General features: G+C 43.9%; 1 protein-coding gene across 1 annotated transcript in view; it reads right to left on the reverse strand.

Annotated features, from left to right (window-relative positions):
• The window catches only part of LOC144685624 (uncharacterized), a 163,640-nt gene that overhangs the window by 31,990 nt on the left and 113,489 nt on the right, over positions 1 to 18,161 (reverse strand). Inside the window, exon 3 of the mRNA XM_078550338.1 lies at positions 7,271 to 7,502. Coding sequence (XP_078406464.1) covers positions 7,271 to 7,502 — 232 coding nt within the window. The remainder of the gene's footprint in view (positions 1 to 7,270; positions 7,503 to 18,161) is intronic.

Below are 18,161 nucleotides of genomic sequence, written 5' to 3' on the forward strand. Positions count from 1 at the left end.
TTGCCTGGCACTTATGTGGCGTGAATGTTACTTGCCACTTGTCAGCCCAAGCCTGGATATTGTTCAGGTCTTGCTGCATTTGGACATGGACTGCTTCAGTATCTGAGGAGTCGCGAATGGTGCTGAACATCCCCACTTCTGACTTTATGATGGAAGGAAAGTCATTGATGAATCTGCTGAAGATGGTTGGGCCTAGGACACTACCCTGAGGAACTCCTGCAGTGATATACTGGAACTTAGACGATTGACCTCCAACAACCACAACATCTTCCTCTGTGCTTCGTGTGAATCCAACAAGTGGAGAGTTTTCCCCTGAGCCCCATTGACTCTAGTTTTGTCATAGAGTCATAGAGGTCTGCAGCACAGAAAAAGGCCCTTCGGCCCATTGAGTCTGTGCCAGGCAAACAAGTACCTACCTATTCTAATCCTATTTTCCGGCACTAGGCCCATAGTCTTGTATGCCATGGCATGCAAGTGCACATCCAAATACTTCATAAATGTTATGAGGGTTTCTGCCTCTACCACCCTTTCAGGCAGTGAGTTCCAGATTCCCACCACCCTCTGGGTGAAAAAATTCTTCCTCACATCCCCTCTAAAACCCCTGCCCCTTACCTTAAATCTCTGCCCCCTTGTTATTGATCCCTGCACCAAGGGGAAAAGTTCCTTCCTGTCTACCCTATCTATGCCCCCCATAATTTTATACACCTCAATCATGTCCCCCCTCAATCTCCTCTGCTCCAGGGAAAATAACCCCAGTCTATCCAATCTCTCCTCATAACCAAAACTCTCCAGGCCAGGCAACATCCTGGTAAATCTCCTCTGCACTCTCTCTAGTGCAATCAAATCTTTCCTATAATGCGGATTCCAGAACTGCATGCAATACTCTAGCTGTGGCCTAACCAGCGTTTTATACAGTTCCAGTTTAACCTCCCTGCTAGGGCTCCTTGATACCGCACAGTCAAATGTTGCCTTGATGTCAAGAGGAATCACCCTCACCTCACCTCTAGAGTTCAGCTTTTTTGTCCATGTTTGAACCAAGGCTGTAATGAGGTCAGGAGCTGAGTGACCCTGGCGGAACCCAAACTGAACATTAGTAAGCAGGTTATTGCCTAGCAAGTACCACTTAATAACACTGTTGAGACCCCTTCCAGCACTTTACAGGTGATCATTAGGCTGATGGGGCGGTAATTGGGCCATTTGAATTAGTCCTGCTTTTTGTGTACAGGACATACCTGGGCAATTTTCCACATAGCTGGATAGATGCCAGTGTTGTAGCTGTACTGGAACAGCTTGGCTAGGGGCGCGGCATGTTCTGGAGCACAAGTTTTCAGTAGTTTGCAGGAATATTGTCATGGCTATATAGTATCCACTGCCTTCAGCCGTTTCTTGATGTCACGTGAGTGAATCGAATTGGCTAAAGACTGGCATCTGTGATGCTGGGGACCTCTGGAGTAGGCTGAGATGGATCATCCACTCGGTACTTCCCTACCTGAAAAGTTTGACATCATTTGCATTCAACAGCATTTATTTGCACCCATTTTGTACCAATTGTGCTTAAAAGAAATCATTTAGCTATCATTTAATATTACAAGTACCATAACTGACATCAATGTCATCAATTGCCCCAAACCACAAAGCACAAACATTTGCGCATAGCAACATCACTAAAGCAATCAGACACCAAAAATTACCACAGAGTTTATTTTTCATATTTCTGAATTTCAGTAGCTTCAAACATGATGAAACTAAGCTAACTTTAGAAAAAGCAGACCCTATTTTGATGAGGTACTTTTATGTTTCCCTTCATACCCTACAACTCGTGGAACACAACCCTACCCACACCCCTCTGCCACGCCACCTACCACCCTCCCCCCAAACCCCCGCCATGCCCACCTCCCACCCTCCTTCCACCCTCCCCCGGCCCTCCCCCGACCACCTGGTCAGTGGGGTGACAAGAGAGGTCGGGAGGCCCAAGGCCTATAAGATCGGCCAGGCCCGGAAGGTCGGCGAGGTCCAAGGGCTGGAGACTGGCAGGAGGGGAGGGTTCGGGGGAGAGTCTGGACATAGGAGGGACAGTGGGGGAGAGTTTCAAGGCTGGAGGGATGGGGGGAGAGTTTAGACCCTGATACTGGAGGCAGGAGAGGGGAGGAGAGTTTAGACCCTGAGATCTGGGGGGTGGGTGAGAGGAAAGTATAGACCCTGAGATTAAAATGAATTCAGAGCTCCTGGGGATCAGCTCGTGCTCACAAGCATGTACTGTATAGTGGAACGATTTTTTTTTAGACAAAATGAAAAACTGAATAAATTCAGATATTACTTAAGTAATAATTTCCTTGTATTTTTCAATGCCGATTGCTGAGCACTTTTGATAGCTTTGAGCACGCTGGATATATAGGTTTGAGTGTACTGGATAGCTTTAAGCGCACTATCAAATTTGACATCAAATTCATTCCAAATTCGAGCTCTTGATGTAAAATTGTAATTGAGAGCATTGAGTATACTTGAAAGCAAAAATGATGCTACTAGTTTCAAATAGGTGTTTTGGCTGAAGATTGTTGCCAATGTTTCAGCCTTATCTTTTCCAGTGATGCGCTGGGTTCCTCCATCATTAAGGATGGGGATATTTGTGGAGCCTCCTTCTCCAGTGAGTTGTTTAATTGTCCACCACCATTCACAACTGGATGTGGCAGGACTGCAGAGCTTAGATCTGATCTGTTGGTTGTGGGATCGCTTAGCTCTGTCTATCACTTGCTGCTTATGTTGTTTGGCAGACAAGTAGTCCTGTGTTGTAGCTTCACCTGGTTGACACCTCATTTTTAGGTATGCCTGGTGCTGCTCCTGGCATGCTCTTCTGCACTCTTCATTGAACCAGAGTTGATCCCCTGGTTTGGTGGTAATGGTAGAGTGGCAGATATGCCGGGCCATGAGGTTACATGTTGTGATTGAGTACAATTCTGCTGCTGCTGATGACCCACAGTGCCTCATGGTTGCCCAGACTTGAGTTGTTAGATCTATTCTAAATCTATCCCATTTAGCACGGTGGTAGTGCCACACAACACGATGGAGGGTATCCTCAATGTGAAGACTGGACTTCATCTCCACAGAGACTGTATGATGGTCGGTCCTACCAATACTTTCATGGACAGATGCATCTCCAGCGGGCAGGTTGGTGAGGATCTGATCAAGTATGTTTTTCTCTTTTATTGGTTCCCTCACCACCAGTCACAGACCCAGTCTAGCAGCTATCCCCTTAAGGACTCGGTCAGCTCGGTCTGCAGCCATGCTACCAAGCCACTCTTGCTGATGGACATTGAAGCCCCCACCCAGAGTACATTCTGCTTCTGCACCCTTACCACCCTCAGTGCTTCCTCCAAGTGGTGTTCAACATGGAAGATCACTGATTCATCAGCTGGGGGTGGGGGTGGTGGTGGTGGTGGTTGTGGGTGTGGGGTGGGGTGGTGGCGGTACATGATGGCAGCAAGTTTCCTTGCCCAAGTTTGACCATATTCCCTGAGACTTCATGGGCTCTGGAGTTGATGTTGAGGACTCCCAGGTCAATTCCCTCCCAACTGTATATCACAGTGCCGCCACTTCTGCTGGGTCTTTCCTGCCAGTGAGAAAGGACATACCCAGCGATGGCGACAGTGGTGTGTAAGGTATGATTCCGTGAGGATGACTATGTCAGGCTGTTGTTTGACTCATCTGTGAGATAGCTCTTCCAATTTTGGCACAAGACCAAGATGTTAGTGAGGAGGACTTTGCAGGGTCTACAGGTCTGAGTTTGCCATTGTCATTTCCAGTGCCTAGGTCGATGCCAGATGGTCCATCCAGTTTCATTCCTTGTTTCAGTAAGTGTACATGGAATTATTTACAAATACATTATGCAATTATGTGCAGAGTGCCACCTAGAGGACAATTCCTTTTCTCATGTTTTTCCTCCTCCTAGAGTTTCATTCTTCCTCCCTTTTCCTTTTATTTTTCCGGGTGCCATATAGATTCCCCGGTGTGAGGATGCGCTGAAGCCCAGCTCCCCAACCCCATCAATAAAATTAATTGTATAAATTAAGATTACATGTCTAAGTTAGATAATGACATGTGCATATATTATGAGGCAGTTATTGACACTGGTAGTGGTTTGTAGAGTTAGGGGGGATACATTTGTAATGTTTCACTTTGTGAATAAATATAAAAGTGAGTAAAGATGAACTTCTGGTCTCCTCCTTCACTAACTGACTATTAGAAGTTTAACTAATAATACTGTGAGTTGGAATTGGAAACTCAATAGGCTGAATTTTAACTGGAAAAAACAGTGTGTTTGGGTCGGGTGGAGGGTTAAAGTGTCATAAATCTGTTTCCTGACACAAACCCATCCATTTTAAGCTTTAAGGAAGCTGCAAGGTGGGTGGACGGCCAATTCGGCCCAAGGAGAGGGCCTGCAGCTTTAAATGATAATGAGGCACACACCACATTGTCAAGCAGCTTTTGAGCTTTAAAAGTTGCCAATCGGGCTTCTTGAGCTATGGGGAACCCAGCAGCTTCCTCAAAGCAAGGACCTGGAAGACTCAGGAGGTTGACCTTCTGGTTGCTCCAACAGGCTTCCGGTTGAGACCATCAAAATCTCCTTCCCCAGCAACCCCCCACCCCCACTCCAGCCCCATTTAGCCCACCACCAGCAGGCCGTAGAATCAGCAGTCTCCTCTGATCACTCCCCTGATTGCAGCTCTCCTCCAATTGCCCCACCTCCGATTGTGCCCACCTCTTTGGTCACAGCTGTTCCCATTCACCACATCCCCACCCGATCACCAACCCCCGCACTAGTTGCCTTTTTGTTCAACCCCCTCTCCCAACAGACCTCCCCATTGCATGTCAGTGACCCGGACACCCTAGCCTCTGGTTAACACCACATTCTTGGAATGGGTTCACATTCTGTGACTGTCAATGACCACTTCAACATCTGGCTGAAGCCTCTGCAGCATGGGGGAGTCATGAATGATGGGCTCAGCCCTATTTTCTGCCCAACCTGCTTGCATCCGTGACAGGTTAGGGAAAATTTTGTCCTACACGTGGACAAAAAGAAGCATTTTCTGTCTTAGTGTATATAAACAGTCATTTGGTAGTGCAGAACTTGAATATTGCTGACAGAGACATGTTGCTGAAGCTTTTCATCTTGCACTCATCAGGACAAACGCAAGAATGCCAAATTTCAAATAACCACAATTTACACTGCAGGAGATGGGTGCTGATTGGTTGGCTAGTCGACTCTGATTGGCTGAGGCATTGCCATGGGGAAAGCAATGGGGAACCATAGATTCCCCAAGCTCCTGGGTAATTCAAAAAAGCCATAAAGCTGGAACACATTACTTTTGTGTGCAGAGAACAGGTTCCTGCATATGAATGCGTGTCACTTCTAGCAAGCATAAATGAGCCACATTATGAGCTCAGCTGATTATCTTAAATTGGCTGTTAGTGTAGCTATTAGCGCACACAGGATTATTCAGCAAGTTCTGCATAACCGTGGAATCGTATCTAACAGCAGACATTTTGTTTGGATTTTGCAAGCCCGGGTTGGTTGAGTATGGTCTATACATTGCCTATCACTAACAACTGAAGGAACATACTGTTTGATTCAATCAGCTAATTGCTGGGGCCTATGGCCTACGTAACTGACATTGCACCGGCACTGAAGTTCATATACAACGTTGCTCAATTGTATGCTAGATAGAACATCTTTTTGGACTGACACCAGATGAGAGACCCAGGAATGTATGATTGATTTGCAACCTCATTTCAATTTCCTTTCCGCTGGTGTTTTTTTTTTTAAAAGTGCCTTTCAGCCCACCTTCATCAAATTTAATCGTCTATCCAAAGCTACCAAAAATAAATTGGTTGGGCTAGAGAGGGTCTGTTGACTGCCAGCAATAGGGAAGTCCACAATTGATATTTATACTGTAACTTACAGCAGAAATGACTGCTCATTATTTTCTACCAACTCAAGCAATGATGGTTAACATAAAACATACACAAAGTCAATGTTATTGTTCACTTTAATAATTCTTAGGCCAACAGCCTAAGCCAGATTTTAATGAAGTGCTCATTCTGTCACCTTCCAAAGTCAATTAACTCATAGGAGGTCACGACATATACCCAGTGAGCCAAAATAAACTGAACATGTGTTTTTGTTCAAACTCAGGGACTGATACAAATGACCTAGATACAGGTGAAAGGTAAACTCCAGGCTCTGGGGAGGGAGTTCATTTCATATGTGGCCTGAGATATTTAGAGAAAGAAAGACTTGAATTAATATAGCACCTGTCATAACCACAGGATGAACAGCCAATGAAGTACTTTTGAAGTGTAGTCACTGTTCTAATATAGGAAACATTTCAGTCAATTTGCGCACAGCAAGCTCCTGTTATTATGAATTTGTGATTTTGATTGAAGGACAAATTTTGATCAGCAAACCAGGGGGCACTCCCCTGCTCTTCTTCAAAATAGTGCCATGGGGTCTTTTACACCCACCTTAGAGGGCAGACAGGGCCTTGGTTTAATGTCTCGTCCAAAACGCTGCACCGCCAACACTGCAGCACTGCCTCAGTACTGCACTGAGGGGGTCAGCTTCTATTATTGTGCTCAGGTCATGAGAGTAGGACTTGAAGCAGGAGCAGGAGTTCTACCAGCTGACCCACAGCTGACACATGCTGATCCTTAGAAAAATAATCTACAGGAAAACCCAAAGATGCAACCTGCACTTCTATCCATTCTATTTGAACTTCTCCTTTATATGTACCCAGCTTTCTTCTCTTCATACACCTGAACTGAGAGGCAAGTATTGCAGGGGCCTCAGTCAATGCCATTCAAGTTATCTGCTACAGATGTTGAGAAGCAGCCTGGCTGACTCATTTTCTGATTTTCACGCCCACATGTAGTTGGGGTAGGGTGTGGTGAACTGTTGTCTCTTCCAATGCATTCACCTCGTGCTTACAATTGGAAACTTGCTATACTAGGAGCAGGGAGCGCAGGTACATAGTCCACTCTTACACAGAATTAACAGTACATTAACAGGCCATTTGGGCCATAGGTCTGTGCCAGTGTTTATGCTCCACATGGGATAATGGATGTCTTGTGCTTTCCTGAGCCACATGTTTTCCACTATAACACTAACAGAGGGCTTTCCAGGGATCTAAAAAGTAACTTTGTTCACAGGTGAATATCTTGTGTGTTCATCTCTTGTGGCAAGAGGTAAAAGGTGGAAGAGAGGAATGATGTTTACCTGCTTCATCCACACCCAGGGCTGTGATCAGCTTACAAAGTGTGTGTCTGGAATTAGACTGCTCCAAGAGCTTCCTGGAGCCAGACTCGCAGATAGCGATCCTCGCCAACACCAGAGCAGCATTGCTGGCTGTCCACTCATTTATACTGTCCAGCAGAGCAGTCACATTGACCATGATCTCCTCAATGTGAGAGTCATTCAGTAACCACTGTCGGCCTTCACTAGTCTCGGCCTGAAACATAAAAACAAAACACAAATATCAAAGCATTTCAAAAACTTGTTTCTCTTTTGAGATGACTTACGTAGGACAAATGGCACAGAAATACATCATTCAGCCCATCCAATCCGTGCCAGTGTTAATGACCTCATGAACCTTCTCCCATCTTTCCTCATCTAAATTGATCATTGTAACTATCTATTCCCTTCTCTCTCATATGCTTGTCTAGTTTCCCCTTAAATGCATGTATACGATTCACCTCAACCACTCCCTGGTTAGGGAGACCAACATTCTCACCAGGCCTTGGGCAAAGAAGTTTCTTCTGAACTCCGAATTGGATGTCTTGGTGACTAGCTTATATTGATGGCCTCTATTACACTCTTCCCCACAAGAAGAAGCATTCCCTCTGTATCCACTGTATCAAAACATCTCATAATTTAAAGGCCTCTATTAGGTCACCCCTCAACCTTCTTCTTGCCAAAGAGATCCAACCTATCAATTCTTTCCTGATATGTATACCCACTCACTTCTGGTATCATCCTTACAAATCTTCTCTGCATCTTCTCCACTGCATCTATGTTATTTTTATAATATAATAACCAGAACTGCATGCAGCACTGTAAGTGTGGTCTAATCAAGGTTCAATACAGATTTAGCATAACTTCACTACTTTTCAATTCTATCCCTCTAGGAATAAAGTCTAGTGCTCGGTTTGCTATTTTATGGCCTTGCCAACCTGTTGTGCAACTTTTAGTAACTGATATATTTGTACCCTGAGATCCCTTTGCTCCTCTATCCCACCTAGATTTTCAACTTCCAAGTAATAAGTGACTTCCCTATTCTTCCTAACCAAAATGTACTACCTAACATTTACCTGTGTTGAATTTAATTTGTCAACTATTTGCCCATTCTGCACATTTATTAATTTTGTTCCATAATTTGCTGCAGTCCTCGGTATTGACTATTCCCTATAATTGGTGTCATCTACAAATTTAGAAATAGTGTTTTTGATTCAGAAGTCCAAATTGTTAATGTAAATTGTGTTACAATCTCTGTAGAGACCAATAGCTTTTAAAAAGAGATTTGAACTTCCTGTTATTATCTGAAAGAATGACATGGCAAAATTCCACATTTTAATACTTTTAGTGTAACAAATGACTAAGAAAAACTCTATTGATTAAACACTACTTTCTTTTTGTAGACAACTTATAATTTAAATTACAGAAAGATACATTCTCCTTTATACTAATCACACATCATACTCTCCACAGAATTGCAATTCTTATAGCAAGCAGTCTACCATTGCTCCTAGCATCCAATGGGGTGCTTCCTTTTTACTTTCCCAGCTGGATAACTTCTAATCCCAGAACTGACTTTCACTGTGATTCCTTCCCACCAGCCAAAGCTAGGTAAATCTTCCAGTCTCACTTATCAGTCTCCTCGCAAACTCAGTCACCTTAATCTGACCGCGTTTTCCCACCCACCCATGTTCTGCTTGGTGAACAATAGAGTCAGCATTTTCTCTGCTTCAGGTGCAGGACTAGCTGCCTCTATCTCTTGCTCTCTGCCTCTCAGATGGCTGCAGACACAGATGATGACTGTCTGTCTGTGAAGTTCATGGATTAGTAGAGAAGTCTGTCACCTTAGCTCAAAAATGGCTTCCTCTGCTTTCTTCCCATCGCAACATGAAACATATTAGCCTTGTATCTAGATAGAAATGCTAATTAACTATCTTTGATCCCAACTCCCTTTCATTTTAGAAGTAAATGGATGGTTTACAGCACAAGTGTTTGCAATCCGATACCGATACCACATTTCTGGGACTTTGGGAGACTCAGGGTTTACTCACGGTATTTCAGAAACTGCTGCTATTGTCTCTAAGCATAAATATCTTACACATTCTTCTCAGTAAAACAATTCAAGCCTCCTTTGATCTCTAACAATCAAATCACCCAAGCTTACTGTCAGGCAGACTGCAGAACAGGTCACATGACCACTTCATTTACCCTAAATTTAAAGCTACAGTCTCAAAATACAATAATCTTATAAACCTCATAATTGTAACAATTATGAACAGCAGTGGTTCCAGCATTGATCATTGTGGAACACCACTTCCCATCTTGTGCTACTCTGAATAACTAGTCTTTACTCCCATTCCCTACATTCTGTTTTGTTGCCAGCTAGCAATCCATTATACCACCTCTTCCCTGTCCCCACATCCTCTGACCTTATTCATTAATGATGAAGTGTATTAGATATTTATTTGTAATTAAAGAACTGGCATGAGCTTTGGTATGCGTGTTGGGATTTTAGTCCATGCAAAAGTAACATTCTCACTATCCCACTGGTTAGACAGCATCTAGACCACTGTACTGAGTTCTGGGCATTGCATCTCAGGAAGGATATACTCATCTTGGAGGGAGTCTGGCACAGATTCACCAGAATGATACCAGAGGTAAAAGGATTAAATTGTGAGGACAGAGACATGGATTAGGCTTATATGCCCTCCAGTACAGAAAATTAGAGGGTGATCGAATTGAGGTGCTTAAGGTGATTAGATTTTCTCCAACTAAATATTGGGAAGACTGAAGCCATTGTTCTCAGTCCCCATTCCAAACTCTGTTCCCGAGCATCGATTCCATCCGTCTCCCTGGCGAAGGTCTGAGATTAAGCCAGTCTGTTCACAACCTTGGTGTCATATTTGACCCCAAGATGAGCTTCTGACCATGTATTCGCAGCATCGCTAAAGCCAGCTATTTCCACCTCTGTAACATTGCTTGACTTCATGCCAGTCTTAGCTGCTAAAATTCTAAAGGCTAAAATGCCTTCATTAACTCCAGATTTCACTATTCCAGTACACTTCTGGCTGATCTCAAACATTCTACCCTTCGTAAATTTGAGGTCATCCAAAACTCTGCTACCTGTGCCTTTAATTTGCATTCAAAGTCCCATTCAACTGTCATCCCTGTGCTTGATTTTAAAATTCTCATCCTTGTTTTCAAATCCCTCCACGGCCTCATCCCTCCTTAACTCTGTAATCTCCTCCAGCTCTACAACCCTCTGAGATATCTCCTCTGCTCTGGGCTCTTGAACATCCCAATTTTATTTGTTCCTGTTGTGAATGTCTAGTTCATAATTCATAAGTTTTAGAATAAAACTTTTAGTTTTAGGCATTAAAGTTTTAACTGTAGAAAATTGTCTGTTAAGAAACTGATAAGCAGCCCTGAAATAAATGCAATTCAAACAAGCTTGGAGTTTATTACATTTAAAAGATTGGGACCATGTTGATTTAAGAGGTTAACAGCAAGTATGGTAAAATCATAAGACACCAGGTGGGCTTAGTTAGCTAAAGAACTGGAGACATGACGTTTGCAGTTATTCCATTAAAGAATAAGTTATTCATGTGGTTTCCCAGAATTAGGAAAGCTTTGGGCTTAAAAGGTAGCAAATTTGTATTTCTACCTGTGAACAGGCCGTGTGTGTCACATTGCCATCGAGATGGGTGGCGCTAAGTGAGATTCTTTGTTTTGAGTTATCGCTGTGAATTCAGTTAGAGCACAACTAGCAGGAAAGACTGGTTGAGAGAAGCAGCTAAGAGGCTGTGTCACCTTTGAATCTTATGTAGTTTGTAGCACCTTGGAAGTCAAGGGATAAAACCAGACCTACACATGAAGTAGCATAAATACTAGATTATCATCTATGGTGCAGTCTGTGTTTGAGAGCTGGAATTCAGTGTAAGACAGAGTTGGTGAGAGGAAAAACAATGGGAAGATTTGTTTAGCTGGAAGCTAAAGGAAGAAATCCACAGTAATCTTCAATAAAAGGCAGTTAATCTTATTGCAGTTGGAATTCTGGAAGTAATCAGCGTAGTTGCAGTTTAAAATTTTAGCAGCAGGCTATTGGAAACCAAGGGTGTTTCTGATATTTTAAGCCACTGCACAAGAGTCACAGGGAGACCCTCCTTGAGCTGTGGAATCCAGAGTTATGAGGTCAGTAAAGAAATTGGAAAGTCAGTTAGACAAAAGCTAATAGAGGAACCCCAATGAAATCTTGCACCTAGGTAAATAGCTGGGAGACTGAAGAGAATTCAGAGTGAATTCCAGAGAGCGGTGATATGGCTTTTAGGATGGTCCCAGAGGAAAAGTGAATGAACATTAAAGATTTCATAAGGTAACGGAACTCTTGGGAGAAGTAAAAGGCAGAACTGAATTTATAGCATAAGGCTTTATAAATTATAGGCTAGAATTTTACCTTCGGCGTGCGGGCACACGCCCGACATGCCCGAGCGTAATATGACGCGTGATGATATTGGGCATGTGTCCCAATGACATCGCACACTCGCACGATATTCCATTCGGCGGGCGCACGCCGGAGTCAGCTGCACGCCCGCCGACAATTGAAAGGCCTAGTAAGGCCATTAACGAATGAACAAATTAATTTCAAATTTATGCTGTCCAACCAACCTTACGGTTGGTGGGCAGACGAAAAGGCCAAAAGCGGCCTCTACATTTTTTAGGAAACTTCTTCCACGAGCGGGATGAGGTTTCCTAAAGCAAATAAACATGAACTGAAAACTTTATTTTTGAATTAAAAACACATCCCAGCTCATGTGACAGAGTCACATGAGGGGGCATGTTTTAAAAATTTTTTACTGTGTTTATTAATATTTTTCAAAAGCGCTTCAATCTCCCTGAGGCAGCACCATGCCTCAGGGAGATGAAACGCTCTTCTGCGCGCATGCACGAACTACACGCCAGGCCCGCTCTCCTCCCCCTGTCCGCACAGGTAGCGCTCAGCACTGCCACTCACGATCCTTGCAGGGCGGGCCAATTGGCCAATTAATTGGCCCGTCCGCGTGAAATCGCGGAGCGGAGCTGATCGTGCGCAGCGGTCGGCTTCCCAACCAACCCCGCCCGCTCCTGTCAAGCCCGCCCGACAAGGGAAAAATTCTGGCCATAGTGTTAATTTGTGGTGCTTACTTTGTTTAATTTCTCTTCATATATACAATAAAGTTTTTTTTTTGTTTAAAGGCTTAAACCTTGTAGTGTAGTTCTGACGGTTAATCACTGGGTGTTCCGATTTCTTCTTTAAACGTTAGCAGTCTTTAACAGGATCATAACATTCTCCCATTGGTGACTAAGCTCCCAGTTTCCTAGGCCGCAAATTCTGGAGTTCCCTCCCTACATCTCTCCGCCTGTCTATCTTAAAACCTAACTTTTTGACCAAGCATTTGGTCATTTGGCCTAATATCTCATGTGGCTCAGGGGCATATTTTGTTTCATTATGTTCCTGTTGAAGTTCCTTGGCCATTTTGTTATGTTAAAGGTGCTATATAAATGTAAGTTGTTGGTGGTGTTAAAGAAATTGATAGGGTAGGTAGACAAAAGCTGTTTCCTCCAATGGGGAGTCCAGAACCTGGGCGTAACATTAATATCAAAGCTCGGCCGTTTAGGGGCGGTGTCAGGAAGTACGTCTACATCCATAAAATTGTTGGAAATCTGGATCTCTTTCTTCCCAAAAAGATCTAAAGTTGTTGAATTCAATATTCAGCCCGGAAGGCTGTAAAGTGCCACCCCTGCTTGTCCTTCCGTCCCCACCCCATCTTCCAATCCCAGACCCAGCCGCGTATTCACTATACCCCCTGACCTTCCCCTCTCCGATGCTGAACGTTCAGTGCTCAGCAAAGGACTTAGTTTCATACCTTTACGCCCTCATCTCAATGAATTTCGGGCTCGGCACGATGCTGAACTCTTCTTCCGCTGTCTTCGTCTCCGTGCTCACTTCTTTGGGCAGGAGTCCTCTCCCCGTTCAACGGATCCTTTTACCCACCTCCAATATTGTCCCTCCACCTGGACCCCTCCCTCTGGATTTTTACCTTCTCTTGATCTTTTCATTGAGAACTGTCGGCGTGACATTAGCCGTCTCAATTTCTCTGCTCCTCTCACCCATTCTAATCTGTCTCTCTCTGAACTTACTGCACTCCGTTCTCTCAGGTCCAACCCCAACATTGTCATCAAACCCGCTGACAAGGGTGGTGCTGTTGTTGTCTGGCGCACTGACCTCTACCTCGCGGAGGCTGAGCGTCAACTCACAGACACTTCCTCCTACCTATCCCTGGACCATGACCCCACCACGGAACATCAAGCCATTGTTTCCAGGACTGTCACTGACCTCATCTCCTCTGGAGATCTTCTTCCCACAGCTTCCAACCTGATAGTCGCCCAACCGCTTCTACCTCCTGCCCAAAATCCACAAACGAAACTGTCCTGGCAGACCAATCGTGTCAGCCTGTTCCTGCCCCACGGAACTCATTTCTCATTATCTTGACTCCCTTCTCTCTCCCCTTGTCCAGTCCCTTCCCACCTACATCCGTGATTCCTCTGACACCTTACGTCACATCAACAATTTCCAGTTCCCTGGCCCCAACCGCTTCCTCTTCACCATGGATGTCCAATCCCTCTACACCTCCATCCCCCACCAGGATGGTCTGAGGGCCCTTAGCTTCTTCCTTGAACAGAGGCCCCAACAATCCCCATCCACCACTACTCTCCTCCGTCTGGCTGAACTTGTTCTCACACTGAACAATTTCTCCTTTAACTCCTCTCACTTCCTCCAAATAAAAGGTGTGGCTATGGGTACCCGCATGGGCCCCAGCTATGCCTGTCTCTTTATGGGGTATGTGGAACTTTCCTTGTTCCAGTCATACACCGGCCCCCTCCCATAACTCTTTCTCCGGTACATCGATGATTACTTCGGTGTGGCTTCATGCTCTCGTCGGGACCTGGAAAAATTTATTAATTTTTCTTCCAATCTCCACCCCTCCATCATTTTCACATGGTCCATCTCTGACACTTCCCTTCCCTTCCTTGACCTCTCTGTCTCAATTTCTGATGATAGACTGTCCACCAATATCCATTACAAGCCTACCGACTCCCACAGCTACCTCGACTACAGCTCCTCACACCCTGCTTCCTGTAAGGACTCCATCCCATTCTCTCAGTTCCTTCGCCTCCGTCGCATCTGTTCTGATGTCGCTACCTTCAAAAACACTTCCTCTGACATGTCCTCCTTCTTCCTTAACTGAGGTTTTCCACCCACGGTCATTGACAGGGCCCTCAACCATGTCCAGCCCATCTCCCGCGCATCCACCCTCACGCCTTCTCCTCCCTCCCAGAAACACGATAGGGTCCCCCTTGTCCTCACTTATCACCCCACCAGCCTCCGCATTCAAAGGATCATCCGCCGCCATTTCCGCCAACTCCAGCATGATGCCACGACAAAACACATCTTCCCTTCACCCCCCCGGCGGCATTCCGTAGGGATCGTTCCCTCCGGGACACCCTGGTCCACTCCTCCATCACCCCCTACTCCTCAACCCCCACCTATGGCACCTCCCCATGCCCATGCAGAAGATGCAACACCTGCCCCTTCACTTCCTCTCTCCTCACCGTCCAAGGGCCCAAACACTCCTTTCAAGTGAAGCAGCATTTCACTTGCATTTCCCCTAACTTAGTCTACTGCATTCGTTGCTCCCAATGCGGTCTCCTCTACATTGGAGAGACCAAACGCAAACTGGGCGACCGCTTTGCAGAACACCTGCGGTCTGTCCGCAAGAAAGACCCAAACCTTCCTGTCGCTTGCCATTTTAAAACTCCATCCTGCTCTCTTGCCCACATGTCTGTCCTTGGCTTGCTGCATTGTTCCAGTGAAGCCCAATGCAAACTGGAGGAACAGCACCTCATCTTCCGACTAGGCACTTTACAGCCTTCCGGGCTGAATATTGAATTCAACAACTTTAGATCTTAAACTCCCCCTCCCCCCATCCCCAACCCATTTCCTCCCCCTCCCTTTTTTTTTGTTTTCAATAATTTATATAGATTTTTCTTTTCCCACCTATTTCCATTATTTTTAAATCTACAACTAATACCTTGTCAATCTTTCCACCCCACCCCCACTAGAGCTGTACCTTGAGTGTCCTGCCATCCATTCTTAATTAGCACTTTTCTTAGATAATATCACCACCTTCAACACCTCTTTGATCCTTTTGTCTGTGACATCTTTTGATTATCTGCTCCTATCACTGCTTGCTTGTCCCTACAACCACCCCACCCTCAACTTCTCTCCCCCCGCCCCCCCACTTTAAACCAGCTTATATTTCACCCCTCTCCTAACTATACTTCAGTTCTGTTGAAGGATTGTGTGGACCCGAAACGTCGACTCTTTTCTTCTCCACCGATGCTGCCAGACCTGCTGAGTTTTTCCAGGTAATTCTGTTTTTGTTTTGGATTTCCAGCATCCGCAGTAGTTTTTTGTTTTTATGAAGCATAACCTCCCTACTTTTGTAATCAATTCCCCTCATAATAAATGATAACATTATATTAGCTTTCCTAATTACTAGCTGTATCTGCATACTAACCTTGTGTGATTCATGCACTAGGACACCCAGATCCCTTTGAATCTCAGAGCTCTGCAATCTCTCACCATTTAGATAATAAGCTTTTTTAGTCTTCATGCTAAAATGAACAATTTCGCATTTGCTCATATACTTCATTTGCCAGCTGTTTTCCTACTCACTTAACCTATCTATGTCACATTGTAGCCTCCTTACATCCTCTTCATAATTTACTTTCCTGCCTCTTTTTGTGTCGACAGCAAATTTAGCCACCATTCCTTCAGTACCTTCATCCAAGTCATTTATATAAATTGTAAAAAGTTAAGCCCCAGCACTGATCCCTGTGGCACACCACTCATCACATCCTGCCAACCAGAAAAAGACTCATTTTTGCCAACTCTCTGCTTTCTCTTAGCTAACCTATCCTCTAACCATGTCAATATGTTATCTCCTACCCCATGAGCTTTTATTTTCTGCAATAACCTTTGATGTGGCACTTTATCAAATGTCTTCTTGTAATCTAAGGACAATACTTTCAACAGTTCCCCTTTATCCAAAACACATGTGACTCCTTCAAAGAACTCCAATAAATTGGTTAAACATGGTTTCCCTTTCACAAAACCGTGTTGACTCTGCGAGATTGCCTTGAATTTTTCTAAGTGCCTTGCTATAACATCTTTAATAATAGCTTCTAACATTTTCCCTATGACAGATGTTAGGCTAATTGGTCTGTAGTTTCCTACTTTGTGTCTCCCTCCCTTTTTGAATAATGGAGTTACATTTGCTATTTTCCAATCTAATGGAACCTTCCTCAAACTTAGGAATTTTGGAATATTAAAACCAATGCATCAACTATCTCACCAGCCACTTCTTTCAAGACCTTAGGGTAAAGCCCATCCGGACCTGGGGATTTGTCATCCTGCAGCCCTAACAATTTGCTTAATACCATTTCTCTGGTGATTGTAATTTTCCTGGAGTTCCTCCCTCCCTTCCATTTCCTGATTTACAGCTATTTCCAGGATGTTACTTGTGTCTTCTATAGTGAAGGCCAAAGCAAAATACCTGTTTAATTCATCCGCCATCTCCCTACTTTCCATTATCAATTCCCCAGATGCACACTCTATACGACCAATGCTCACTTTGTTAACTCTTTTCTCATTTAAATATCTATAGAAACTCTTACTATCCGTCTTTATATTACGAGTAGCTTTCCCTCATACTCTAAATTTTCCTACCATATAATCCTTTTATCATCCTTTGCTGTTCTTTATATTCTTTCCAATCTTCTGACTTGCCACCTGTCTTCGTGTAATTATATGCTTTTCTTTAAGTTTGATACTGTCTTTAACTTTTTTAATTAACCACAGATGGTGGACCCTCCCCTTGGAACTTTTCTTTCTCATTGGAATGTATCTATTCTGTGTATTCTGAAATATCCCTTTAAATGTCTGCCACTGAACTTCTATTGACCTCATTTGCAGTTCACTTTAGCTAGCTTCGCTTTCATGCCCTCATAATTGCCCTTATTTACGTTTAAAATACTATTTTTGGATGCACTCATTTCTCCCTCAAAATGAATGTACAATTCAATCATATTATGATCGCTGCTACCTAGGGGTGCCTTCACTATGAGGTTATCAATTAATCCTATCTCGTTGCTCAATACCAGGTCTGGTATAGCATGCTCTCTGGCTCCAGAACATGCTGTTTTAAGAAACTATCCTTAAAATATTCTATGAACTCCTCAGCTATGCTTCCTTTGCCCATCTGATTTTTTCCAGTCTATATGTTGATTAAAATCCCCTATGATTATTGCTGTACGTTCCTGACAAGTTCCCATTGCCTCTTCCTTTATACTGTGTCCTACAATGTGGTTACTATTAGGGGGCCTCTACACCACCCCCACAAGTGATTTCTTGCCTTTATCACTCCTCATCTGAACCCAAACTACTCCTACATCTTGGTTTCCTGAACTTAGGTCATCTCTCTCTAATGTGCTAATACCATCATTAATTAACAGAGCCACCCCTCCACCTTTTTCTAACTTCCTATCCTTCCTAAATGTCATATAGCCTTCAATATTCAGGTTCCAATCTATGTCATCTTATAGCCATGTCTCTGTGATGGCTATCAGATCGTATTTATTTATTTCTATTTGCACTATCAGTTCATCTGTTTTGTTTCAAATGCAACGTGCATTAAGATACAGAACCTTTAGTTTTGTCCTTTTTATTATTTTTGTAGCATCTAGCCTTAACAGCTGATTTATTCTTAGATTTGTA

This window comes from Cetorhinus maximus, chromosome 10, assembly GCF_964194155.1.
Source record: "Cetorhinus maximus chromosome 10, sCetMax3.hap1.1, whole genome shotgun sequence".
NCBI lineage: Eukaryota > Metazoa > Chordata > Chondrichthyes > Lamniformes > Cetorhinidae > Cetorhinus > Cetorhinus maximus.